Genomic DNA, 14,099 nt, shown 5'->3' with positions numbered 1-14,099 from the left:
CAAACACAAAAAACAATTATCACCTCAATGGTTAGTCGGGTAAGGTAAGTCGGCCGGCTCTCTTATTAGGCCGCTAGGCAATAGATCCTTAGATCACGGGTTGGGAACCAAGGGAGTTATCACAGTTTAGTTGAACGGTTACGGTCATGTGTACTAGGAGGGTTAAGTTAATGAGATGCCAGTCAACATCCCAGTATGGTAAGGAGGCCTCCAGGCCCTTATAGTGGCTCGTGTTTCCTTACCAGTGAGGGTAGTGAGAGGGGCCTAAACGATGACTCCTCCCTGTCGATGGTGTGTAGGGGCAACACTGGCCCAGTGTGCGGCAAGGGCTCTGTTCCAATTGGAATAGGTTCACCAGGGGGGGGGGTAAGGGATGGCACAAACAAAACATAAGTGAGCATGCGGGAAGGAGGGTACTTTCTTCCTGGGTCCCTCTGTTTCCCCTGAAGTCAATACTGGAGAGTGTAACTAAACTTAAAGTGGAGGATTCTGGGTCACTTTAACCCTTGCGACTAATTGGGAGACCCGGGTGTATTGTTTCCAGGGGTCCCGGTTCAGTGAGGATGAGTAGGTGGCCAGGGAGCTCGGGCGGAATATACCTGACTGGGACAGGCACTGAGACATTCAATGCCGCAAGGGCAGACTCAAGGTTGGTGGAGCTGGGATCACTGTTCTGCACCTGCCATGCAGATGGACGCTGCTGCTTCCTCTCACTGCAGCTTGAGTGCATCAGGCACCACTGTTGCTGCTGCTGGGGATGTGCTGGTGGGCGCTGCTGGGGATGTGCTGGTGGGCTCTGTAGTGCTGCTGGGCTCTGCTGCTGCTGAGTGTTGCTGTTGCTTGGTCTGTGCTGCTTTGCTCTATAGTGCTGCTGTCTCTGCAGGGCTTTGTAGTGCTGTTGGGCTCTGCTGCTGCTGGGCTCTGTAGTGCTGTTGGGCCCTGCTGCTCCTTCTCTCTCTTCTTCTGCACCCCTCACACATGTCAGTCCTCACTGCCCACTTTTTGTTCCTGTGTCTCTGCCTATCTAAGGCAGCTCCGGCCTGTCACTCAATGGCTGTCCCCGCCTCTCCCTAAGGCCGGGTTAACCCCTTTCATGCTGGGGTTCCTGGTGTCTTAGAATTGCATAATTGGGGGTATTACAATTAGATTTGGATTGCTGTGCAACAACCAGGTAGGAAACAAGTAAACAGTGGCAGTACAAATACAGATTTTATCGCTGACTACCGCCAGGGGCGCGCGCGCATGATGCTCTCGTGCTCTGTGGCAACGGAGCCTGCCGCCTGAAAGGGATCTGGCGGGCGCCGGCCAAGGATGAAGCCTGCTACATCTGTATATATAACACATACAGATATACACTACATGTACTCTGGGGAGGGTGATGGACAGGGACAGGGGAGATATGGGGAACATACAGTATTTTGGCTGAGCACTGCACCTATCTGGAGAGGATCAGGATTTGTTTCTGTTTGTCCACATGTGTTATGATTGATTTGGTTTTGTCTATTACCTACCCCACCCTCCGTTCCCAAGGGTGAGTGCGTGCACCAAGCAAACATTTTGTTCGCTGTGGCCACACGCACCCTGCCCAATCGCATGTTCAATGCAAGAATGGCATGCTAACAGACCAGAATAAGGTCCTATATGTAAAATAGAAAGCAGCTACTTAGATTTGGGTGAAGTTTTTGCATTTTCATTCTTCAGCAACATACTGTAATTGTTGAAGTGACAGATCACTCACTTAGCCATGCTTGTCTGCTGGCAAATCACTTAAGGTTTTAACCCAAATTAATGTTTACAGCCTGTCATAGTCTGGCACATAAAAATAGGATGTGTTGCTGCTCGTACTTGCACAAACATGGCACCTGTGCCGCTACTGCTTGCGTATAGGCTGCAAGTATTTATACAATTACAAATGAGTTTTGAGTACCTGTTTTAAAATGAGACCACATGCATGCTGAGAATGGATGGAACATTTATGATCAAACAAGACATACATTAATGGGCCCACTTGTCAATGGAATTAGATGGTTAGAGAGAGAAATAGAGGAGAGGGGTAATGTAGGGAAAAGGTGGTGTGGGGGAAACAAGGAGGAGCGGAAGAGCCTAATTAACCCCCTCCACACCCCTCATACCTTGCACTGTTCCCTTTACCACAATATCAATTGCTGTGTACCTTCAGTGCCTATGGAGATCTGCTCCCCTGCGGACCGCCGCCAGACCTCATGCATCTTCCACCTGCACCTCTGGTATCTTGCCATCCACTTGGGCCAGGTCCTTGTATAGGAACGTCTGGAACGGTATGCAGGCAGCACAGCCATCTGGTAAGTATGGCACAAGCGTGTTTCAGGGCTGCGATGATACTTCCACCCAGGGTGCTACAGGCCAGGGCCAGGAATTTCAGGCAATCCACTTCTCTCTCAAAGTCATCCAGCCCCAGGATGCTGTGCAGCTGTGCCAAGGGCATGCACAGGCTTCCCCACGTCTCCTCCAGCTCCTCCCGGCTTAACATAGCCCGGGCACACAGCTGCCTGTGCAGCACCCTTAGCAGCCCCAGAGTCAGGCCTGTGTCTGTCCTCTTGAGTGACTGCCAGGCTCTTAGTCTGATCCTTCACCGACAGCATCTCCCCACGGGACAAGCTCCCAATATACGAGGCAGCCCACTGCAGCACATCCCGTTTTGGTGAATTGCTTCAGCAGGTCTGGCCGCTCCGGGAGCACATGATTCTGCTGCGTGCAGAACAAGGTCTTTTGGCATGGATGGTCCCCAGCTCCCACTCACTGGAGTCAGGAACTACTGGCTGAGCAGAGGCAGGGACAGAGCTGCATGTGGCTGCAGGCCCCATCAATGCTTCTGCACTGGCTGCACTGGCAGTAGTTCCGACCCTTGGGTGGGTAGAGGTCATGGATGGTAGCGCAGCAATAAGAAAAACAAAACAAAACTGCAGTGCTCGAAAAAGTGCAGGTATGCCATACCGGTGTATACCGGCCCACTTCAAGCACTGGTTTAGGGTATATAATGTAAGACTCATACAAAGTGTAAATAAGAGTTTCTGTGTGTGTTAAATATGTATACAACGACTGATATAATAAAGTATGTACAGTGAATTACTAAGAGGACTTATCTGGATCTTCACAGTTTTGTACAGTACTGTAGGTAGTGATTGTACTTCTAACTCATGCAGACGAGGTGTGCAAGCTTTTTATGTGAGGGGGTAATGAAATGTAATTTTGCCCTAAACTGGGAGATATTAATGCCTTCATATTCAATTGGTTGAAATTATTTAGAACCAATGACTTTAGCATTAATTCATGATTATGTTTACATAAATAAATCCAGCATCTAAACCAGGGGTTCTCAGCTTCTTGTTGGATCGGTTATTATTTCACCTGCCTCCACAAACAGAAATCCACAATACATGACCTGTTTAGAACATTTGAGGGTTGATATTGAGAACAACTATTTTTGAGTATAGGTAGGAAATTCTCTTAACTAATACTTATACTGTACAGTGGCAGAGTTCTTGACTTACCACATGCCTTTGGTGTGAAACCAGCTCTAAATGATACTGGTAAGGTGGAGGATCAGGCATATGAGCTAATCAACTTTATAAAGGGAACTGTTAACCTCAGGAAAATAAAAAAAAGGGTCTACTGCAAGCTAACAAGTATATAACTGAGGTAGAGCTTATTTAAAAAGGGGCTGGCTCTGGTAGGCATGGTAGTTGACTCTGGACTGACTTTCTGATAATCAGTTGAACTATGTTTGTTTAGTGCTTGGATTCATCAAGATAGAGTCTGTAGACTGCTACAAGAATTGCATTAATCTTGGCAGTCTCCATGGCAATTTAGATATTGGGGTTTATTCTAGTTCATTCTTTCTGACAAAATCCTTCTTAGATGGACAAAACTATGTGCACTGCAGGGGGGGCAGATGTAACATGTGCAGAGAGAATTAGATTTGGGTGAGTTATTTTGTTTCTGTGCAGGGAAAATACTGGCTGCATTATTTTACACTGCAATATAGATCTCACTTTGAAGAAAAACCCCACCCATATCTAATTATCTCTGCACAAGTTACATCTGCCCCACCTGCAGTGCACATGGTTTTGTCCATCTAAGAAGGATTTTGTCAGAAAGAATGAACTAGAATAACCCCCATTGAGTGGAATAGTTAGAGCTGTGTGAGTGCGCAATAAAACCAAAGTGCTGCTAGCATACAGAACCACAGAGTAGATACACCTCCAACTACTCAGAAAGACAAATGCAACAGAAGATGGAGTGGAACTGAAAGATAGCTCTCAGTGGTAGCTAGGTTCAGAGGGTAAATAGCCTCAAATAAGCAAAAAAAGTTTTTTATATACAAACCATATACAACTGGTCATATGTCGCACAGGATTTTAATACAATGGATGGATTCAATATTCCAAATATTCCAAATATATCCAAGTAGATTCTCCCAAAGTGTTGATGGTAGTAGTAGGCATAAAGATGTTCAGGGAAGTCAAGTGTCCATATGCCGATAAAACACGCTTAACGCGTTTCGGAAAACCAAGTTCCTTCTTCAGAATGCGTTAAGCGTGTTTTATCGGCATATGGACACTTGACTTCCCGGTAGCACTTATCCACGGCTGAGGAGGATCCTCGACTGAGCCCCCCTTGACTCCGGACCAAGGGACCCTGGACAGGAGACTTCCCTGAACATCTTTATGCCTGCTGTTTTGCCTGGGATTCATTGTTACATGCCTTTATTACCGTCAACACTTTGGGAGAATCTACTTGGATCTATTTGGAATAGACAAATGGAAGGAAGGAATGTAATGCAATCCTAATGACTGGTGCAGTACAATTCATTCTCTAATGTAGTGCTTGCAGTAAGACCCGCAAGGGCAATTTCGTTGCTAGTTATTTCATAAAGAGCAAGAATAAATACAACATTTATTAACATCTTTAGGATTAAACTTTATTTCAACATTTTAACAATTTGTCTGGGAAAAAAAGAATCAACATTGCTTAGAAAAACACCAGCTAATTATTCAATAAGCATCTCCAGTGTTCCTTAGAAAAAAAAAAATCACATCAATAAATATTTGCTACCATAAACATTTCATTTAGTGCTTCTTTTCTAAACATAGAATTGAAGATATAAAATTATTACAATCATCATTCATTCAATTCATTGTTGCCCATTCCTCTTTTTGTGTAGTAGCAATATTTATTATTAGATCTTACAAAAATAGATTTGTTTATATTATTTTCGTTCCTTTTCTTTGTGTTGAATTAAAATTCTAGTTGTATATACTTATTCTATCAAGCCTTAAAAGCGCACATGAAATCACTATATAAAATAGGCTATTTACAATTTATGGCTTTAGCTTTTATGTCTAGAGAATTTCTAGGTTTCTTCTGATTGCAGTGGCTGTAGCCAAGGACTGATCAAGTAGAAATGAATCAATATCATAAATCAAACTCTGAGAAGTGCTCTGAAGAGCTCTGCAATTTCTCACAATATCATGTTTGGGAAATAGGAGGATTAACCAATGGAGAATATCAACTCAGTGATGCAAAGCATTTTTCTTTATTCAATTAAAAGATGTGAAAGTGTGTACTGTTACATCGGACTATTTCAGAAATACAATTTCAAATACCATTAAGTGCTTTTGGAAAGTATCATATTTTCCAAAAATTCAAGTTGCCATGAAGGATAGAGTTATATAGTTATAATTGTCATTATATACTCTGTGTTTGATAAAATAACCATTGGATGAATAAGATGTATACGTTCATATATAAATCAACTAGTTATCAGCCCGTCAAAAAAATGCAACAACATAAAAGTGATGTCAGAGGCAGCGGATGTGCATGTCCTAAAGGAGCTACACTTTAAGTTCTTAGTCAAATCTGTCTGGTGGACACCGGGGTGCAAAACACTTAAATCCACCCCCATGAGATGAAGAGCAACATTAGCATCTTCGAATATTATTTTGATTCTATTACAGATTAAGTATCCCTTATCCAAAATGCTCGGGACCAGAAGAATTTTGGATAACGGATTATTCCGTATTTTGGAATATTTTTATATTTGAAAGAGGTATCTTAAGGTATCTTGCATTTATGTTGTACAAACACATCAAACACATGAAATACACAGAAATGTATTTTATTTGTGCATGAAACAAGGTTTTAAAAATGAAACATAGTTTGTGTACTATCTCAGACACTGAATTTAAATGCCAAGCAATCATGTCCTTGCACATATTTAGTGCCAGTTTCATGTTATTTCCCCAGTAGTGCCAGTTACAGATGTCCCCAGTAGGTTTTTATAAATAAAAAAAATACTTTGGATAATGGATATTTGGATAAGGGATGCTCAACCTGTATTGGTCATTCTGTTTAATTCTCTAATAAATTCTACATTCAAGTATAATGACTACAGGTGTGATAATATTGTGCAATCTTTTAAAATTATTTGTGCACCGATTTAAATAGTGGTTTTTCTTATAAAATCCTGAATGTATCATGTAGCCTTTCTGAAGGAATTAGAATAGTACTAAACAGTATTTTTGGTGATAGGGCTGTGTTTACAACACAGCTACCTTCTACTTAAATCAAATAAGCATATGTACAATAAATACTGTAATCTGGGTATAAAACAAAGGAGAGAGACAGATGCATTTGGGGTTAGATAATGTACAGTCTCTTTAAGGATGAATTTAGTAGAAATTACTTTGAAAAGCATTAACTGTGTTTCTTGTTCTACCTTACATTTCTAGATACAGAATCACAGAGCTAAGGGACAACTGAAATCAAAAGGTGAAGAAAATGGGTTTGAATTTTTTTCTAAATTAATTATATTTTTTTTATTTAGAACCAAGCAGTGCTACTCAGTGTCCAGATTTACTATCGCAATATTAATACTTCTATGACGGTGTTTTTTAGCAAAAAATATTTATATTGACAATTATTTATTTCCAAAATATGTGCAACATCTGCCAGAGTGATTGAAGCATCTTTCAGTTATTCTTGGTTTATAATTTAATTATATTGTATCCTTTCCCCTTTTCTATCCCCTTTTCCAATCTGTCTAGGCATATAGCTTACCATATATACTTGAGTATAAGCCTACTTTTTCTGAACATTTTTTATGCTGAAAAAGCCCCCCTCGGCTTATACTGAAGTGAGGGTCCCTCTTGAGTAAATAAGTATTCCCAGTTTTTTGTGGTAAAATTAGGTGCCTCAGCTAATATTCGGGTCGACTTATACTCGCTTCGCTCGCCCACGCTGCGGGCTCGGTGACTCGCTGCACTCGCCACGCTATCTAAAATCAACTCTATGCCAACGTGGATAGTAGGGGTATTAACTATCTACGTTGGCATAGAGTTAATTTCTTTTATTTTAGATAGTTTGGTGAGCGCCGCACCCGGAAGTTCACTGAGGCCATGCTGCCGCCGTGAAACTAAACAAGTACCTACTCGAGTATATACGGTATTTAACTACAGTATATTGTTTCATTTTAGGTACTTTGCATGCTGTTTCATGTTCAAATTTAAGCATACATCACCTTGTAGTGGGCCTAATTTATACTGTAGTTGCAAGCAAACTTGGTGTAAGGTTTTTAATTCTGCATTTTACTCACTGGATTTACTCCTAAATATTATCAAATAGCAATACTCAGAAAATGATTATGTGTGTTTAGTAAAAATTTTATGCACAGTAAAATGAGCTTGTATCCTACATAAAGTACAGATGTGCAATTTTTCAGAAATCCGAATCCACCCCAATTTTGTGGATCCAAACCAAGCCAAATCCAGGTCAAGATCCACCAAGTCCCATTTGTAACCTTCTTGTGGTTTGGAATTTAGATTCTAAATCTGAATTTTGGGTTTTGGATTGCAAAAATTACATGATTTTATTAATTTATACGAATGATTATTTTTTAATTGTTTTTTTTATACCAAACAGAAATCAGAATCTGAAGCAAAACACTTGAGGGTGGTTTTGCCAAAACCAAAACATGATGATGAATTAGAACCAGTGCCTGCGCACATCTCTACATTTAAGTAATAACAGGCACTTTTATCAATCAGATAGTAAAGTACCCAGAAGCTGCTACTGACACGTACAGTAAGTCTCCTACGAAATAGGAACTGGTATCTGTCAATATGGAAAGTAATGACTTTATTTGCTATTCCTTTCTCAGCTATGTGTCCATCTGCAGTAAAAATTATTTTTAGAGGAATATATTTACTTTAATATTGCACTGCTTTTCCCTTTGGTAATAAGAGGTAATGAAATCATACTATATAGCTTACTGAGCTTTAATTATAACACGATAAAGGGACATTCTGTAATACATTTTAATTTTGCAATGCTATCTATCTTCAATATCTCATATGTGATGAAGTGAACATACTGTATGATTTGACAGAAAAGGTCAATTACAAGTTAAGCTCTATCCAGGAGTGTAATGCCAGGCCTCCTGTGGGTAACTGCTGTGCTCTTGAGCATGGGCTGGTGTTGATAGTGGTCAATATTGATCTGCTGATCACAGTTAGTCATTTGTTGTCTTACAGTTCTCTAAACGGAAAGGACGGCAACAGTGCAATATGATTGGTAAGTGTGCAATATGAATGGTAAGTGCTACTTTTTTGCACAATATTACACATTGTAAATATGCTGTTGACTCAAACATACACGATGACAACAAAAACTATTTTCAAAGTGCATTTCAATCAGTTGTCTTTTCAAATTACTTTGTAATGTTCTAGTTATTTCAGCTTGATAAATTGGGATTTAGAACTACAGCAATGTAATGACTTGCAATCAGTTGCAAAAACTATTCAGAAGCCTGCTCAGAAAAATGAAAAGCTATGGGGTCTTGTTTTTACTTTCAATAGTCAGTGTAAATTCCAAGCTACAGTATCACAAATTGGTTAAATAACCATGAAATAACCTTTTAATTCAAAATATTACATGTGAAATGTATAACACACATTGTTTAAACTCACTCAGTAGAATTTAGCTTGGTAGGGATTCTTTATAGTAACAGCATTTTAGGGGCCAATATATCAATGTGTTTAGAATGGTAAATATAAATACAAAAAAAAAGTACATAGAAGCACATTTAAGATTTTGATAATTTCATATCAGAATATATGTAATAGTACATTTTTCGTACAGTAGCAGGATGCAATAAGAATATAACCCACTCTGGCCAAGAATAATTTACTGTAGGTTCATTTTTTTATATTTGCATTTTGTAGTTACGGTTTCCCCTTCTTTATAATGTCCATTTATATCCCCATGTTTCCTTCTTTCTTTAGCAGATTGGCTTCCACAGATGCGGTACTAACAGGGGACCTAATCAGGTCTGTCCCACAGAGAGCCCAGTGCTGGACACATCCCTTTCTGAAATGAGATGACATACTGTAATCATTTGCCATGTCTTGGATTTAATTAGTCAATAAGGTCAGTAGATACAGTATGTGTTGGGTCTCAGTTTTATATCAACAAAAGTCCAGAACTGGAGACACTTGCTATCTCCCACTTTGGCCAAGATCATATCCAAAGTCCTGTGCAACTTTTAATATGGAGACTATGACAGCACCAAATTCTACCTCTGCATCTGCACCTAATATTAGTTTGTTTCAATGGCATGAATACAATATGTCATGGCAATGATGGGTCTTCATTAATCACATGACAGATAACTTGGATTGACTGCCCTTTAGCGCACATGAATCTCCACATCCTTTGCATTCCAAGGGGCCTCCCGTTGTAGATAATATGTTAAACTGTAACGGTTAATTTACAATTTTATACAGTATACCGAAAAGATGAATTAGGTTTTTCTAAAAGAACTGGAGGGTTAAAGTTTACTATGGGATAGACAATTACAGTACATGCACCTTGTCTTGCTTCCATAGCCAGACTATGGGTGGGAAGCAAAGGATACCACTCCCAGTGACATCACTAGCATTTCAGATTCATGTTCCAAGTCTTAATACAGCCCTGCTTACTCCGACATGCACATTTTGGTAGTCACACTAAGTTTTGCCTAAGCCATAGCATAAATTGCATCCACAAAAAAAGCAAATTGTGAGGCATGATAAAGTGGAGAAGTCACAAGATGGGATCAGAATATTGGTTATGATGTTGTCCTTTTTATCATTACCAACATTTAAATGTTCACTGGGTTCTTGCACCTGCAAGTTAATCATCATGCCATGTCCATTTGCATCTGTTTTTCAGACTTCACAGATCACATTTGCAACAATGAACCCATATTGTACTTTGGCCATACTTTACACCCATTCACTCTTTCCCCCAATCCACTTTTCATTAGCTTAAGATGCATCGGAGTGTTCATATAACAAAATGATACTTAGTGCTTTGTACACGTCAACATGTCAAATAATTTAAACAGCAAAAAACACTTTCCATCAAACTCAACATGGCTCCCATTGTCCTGAAGTTCTATGAGAGTGTACAGTTTTTAAAATACCCCCAGACTAGGTGTAGTTGCAAAGACCATTTCCTCTTGGAGGATAACTTGCTCTTTATTTGTGCAGGAGAGCTTTTATCGTAATTTAGAGCTGTCCTATAATTGATTGCATTCCTTAATCACCTACCACATGCATTTGATGCCTGCAAAAATATTTTTTAGTCCCATATCCCAAAGTACAAAAATATTTGAGAACACATAAATGTGACACATTTAATTTAGTTACAGTGGTGCCATGAGCACTTATATTGCATACTTACTTATGTAACGGGGTAATCAATATTTCATAGCAACTTAGGATAATATACTTTAAACAGGTAGATGGTAAAGAAAGGAACTTAGCAATCTTCAATAATTAACAGTATAATTTAGCAAAATCTGAAGACGGCCAAATCATTCTGCTCTATGGTGTAACTAAGCAGGCCCTGCAACACTTAGGACAAATACTGCAAGGTGAATATTTAGGGGAAGAAAAATAATATAAATAATAAATACAATTTGGATTTAAAGTGCTTTATTGGTTGACAGAGACATGTAAGATAGTAAAGTAAATGTTTCTTTGATATCTTTTAAGAATAATAATCTTGTTAAAATATTACTAGAGATTAGCAGAATGGAGAGTCAAATCTGAACCATTTACCCAACCCCTGCTCCCTCCAGGCCAGCTGTAGGGTATCTCAGCATTATGATTGGTTGCCACGACAGATATGACATCATAGTAGCCAATTCAGGCTACGTTGCAATTGCCAAATCTGTGGAATTGTGATCAAATTGATTTGCCTTTTTCTGCACCTTTCAATTTGTTTGTGCCATTCAATCCAGTGGGTTTTACCTTTATCTGACTTGTACTGTATATTCCCTCATCATGACAAACACTGTACAATAAAAGGTATTGATTTAGCAACACATGGAGAGCTAAATAGCAGAGACAGATACAGGTTTAACCAATCAGCTTCAGTCACGGTACAGGCTGTATTTGCAAAGTAGCAGAAGCTGATTGGTTGGTACTTTATCTTCATTTTTTTCCTTCCCAAGCTTTGATTAATTCCCTTAAAGCTTTACAATCATATACTGATAGGTGAGCAGGTAAGTATGCCAAGACTGTATCTATACGAGTGAAATACTAATCCACAACTGAATCACATAATTGTACTTATTTTTACCTGCTTAGTGGTTGTTGTTTTTTTTTTTTTTTTAAATTCAAGGCTTTATTCAGAGTTGGATGAAAACAGAACCATCTTTTTAAAACAGTTGGTCATTATTCCAAGTCTACAACTGCATTTCCCTCCCGTTCATGTGCCCGTACCAGATGTACTGAAATACGTCTTGTGTTGTAGCTTCATTGTACTATTTCTAATTCTAAACAGTGCAGTACACAATGCAGATATGTTACATTTATATGTAACGTTTTCCCATATTTGCATAAATTATATGTTTTAAATGTTATCAACACTCTGAATCTTATACCAGGGACTAAGCAGACATACTTCATATCATATGCCTTTAGGCAGCTATATTAGCTTCTCTAAGATTGTAACTTGCAGATTCTCACTCAACACCGCCTTTACTATATTCTGGCTGCATTTGTATGCTCAATTATCGCATCTACACACTCATAACAGCCCCTGAGCCTCTGTCCTGTACTCAGAATCAGTTGCAAGTCCAATGTTCACCCAATAAAGGGGCAAAAAGACACATATGCTCTTAAGAAAAGTTAATTCAATAAGTTGCCATGGAATAAAACTGCAACTAAGCACTGCAGAATATGTGTGCGCTATATAAGAAACTGGTAATAAATGAAATAAATACTGTCCATCAGACTCTGAATAAGGCCCTGAGTGCCTCTTCTGCAGTTATCTCTGAGGCTGCCAGATATATTTGACTTATTCAATGAGACCCCATAGAGCTCAGTTTCAGAGGAAATTTTCTTACACATTTACAGACACTAGAAAACATTAGAAAATATCTCTGTGTATTGGCATGTATGCATTTTATTGACCAATATAAAAACTAATATATATTTGTTCTTTATTCCTTTACTTTGGTGCTTCAAGGGACTAAAACCATCTTTCTATGTAAAACAAATTAAAACCAATCTGTTTTGATGTTTCATGCTGCATTTAAACTATAAACTTGAACTTATTATTTATTTATTATTATTTATTCTATGTAACTATAGCAGAGACAAGTAAAAAATTAAATTGTTCTGAATCTAGTGTAGATAGCCTTGCTAACCTACGGTCTCTTCTATATTGTGTCGTGTTTGCAAAATATTTGATCTCTGTTGCCATGTAAACCGGTGCTGACTTTTGTCCCAGTAGAGAGCCTTTAAAGAGCTTGTTAAGGATGATGTTCAGGCTTGAGTACACATTGGTCATCCTGCAAGACCAAGCTGCTGACGGATGCACCCCTGTTCATGTATACTGCATGCTTAGAAATCTCTTGTGTGTGGGCTCTGATTTATAGGCACTAATAAATCATGACATTTTTTGACTCTGCAGTGTGATCATTTTTCTCTATGACAATGTGTAACACTCAAGCTGTTACTAATGATAGCCTGGCCACTGGTTGACAGGAAAAACTTTTTTTTTTGTCTATATTTTTACCCCTTGGAATTTTCAACTGTATAATGGAAAACAATTGTTAAAACCATGCAGGGAAGCCTGCACTCAGATTAAATTAGTAGTCAAAACAGACATTTATGACCTTCAGGTATCATATCTTGCCCGATCTTTGAAGCGCAGTTTGTTGGCCATTATTTCATGCACATAATACATTAACATTAACAGTTAATAGCAGCAAAAATAGTCTTCGAAACCACCCACTGGGTGGAAGTAGCTATCAGCTGGGAACTAAGGCCCCAAAGACATTCTCAGCTGAGCAGTGTCATCATCTTGGATAATAGTCTTCTGGAACTCCACTAAGGTTTCTTAGCTTCAGTGCTGTGTCTACTGTCCTAATGTAGTTGCTGATCATTTTTCTCATGTCTGCAGTGTACGGGTCATATTCCAACTTCCTCAAACCAGAGCGCTTGAAGTTTCCATCTTTTTGACCTTCAACACACAAAAGTCTGTCTGCCAAAACAGGAAGACCTAGCAGATTTATCATTCTCTTCAGCTGAAAGAATAGGTCTTGCTTAAGGTCTTCAAAATGTATGACCAACACATGTTTTCCATACTTTAGCCAGTCTAGGGTATGCGTAGCCCACCATGGTGCATAGTTGTTCACAAATTCCGGCCATTCTGAAAATAAAAGAATGACATTAGTTATTCACTAATATGATATTAAAGCCAAAACATGCTATTTATCTAAATGAAACAACAATCCCTCTATTGAGAACTAGTTTATGGGTATACACTTTATAATCTGAAATTCTTCGCTTTCTATAATTTGGAGCACCTTACTGAACAGTGGTGGATTTTTCCTAAGAACTGCAGGAAGGCACTGACAGGGGGAGGTGTTTTCACTCCCTTGGACTCGACTGTGCTAGCACGGTGAGACTTCCCATTGAAAGTCACTCCCATGCTGTACATCAGCCAAATCCTTACTCTGGCCACCTGGCATAAGCCCCACCCTCTTGTGACATCAGCCATCAATC

General features: G+C 39.2%; 1 protein-coding gene and 1 pseudogene across 2 annotated transcripts in view; both read right to left on the bottom strand.

Moving 5' to 3' along the window:
• Window positions 1-2,220: 2,220 nt before the first annotated feature.
• Window positions 2,221-12,879, bottom strand: LOC146031771 (ropporin-1-like protein pseudogene; annotated as a pseudogene).
• WSCD2 (WSC domain sialate O sulfotransferase 2) overlaps window positions 4,947-14,099 on the bottom strand; it is a 273,923-nt gene continuing 264,770 nt past the window's right edge. For both annotated transcript variants that reach the window (XM_083151445.1, XM_083151446.1), the window contains exon 9: window positions 4,947-13,743. In XM_083151445.1, the coding sequence (XP_083007571.1) occupies window positions 13,391-13,743 (353 nt within the window). In that variant the 3' untranslated portion in view covers window positions 4,947-13,390. The remainder of the gene's footprint in view (window positions 13,744-14,099) is intronic.

Source organism: Crinia signifera, chromosome 1 (assembly GCF_055691185.1).
Source record: "Crinia signifera chromosome 1, ASM5569118v1, whole genome shotgun sequence".
Classification (NCBI taxonomy): Eukaryota; Metazoa; Chordata; class Amphibia; order Anura; family Myobatrachidae; genus Crinia; species Crinia signifera.
This window is presented reverse-complemented; position numbering and strand designations above follow the sequence as displayed.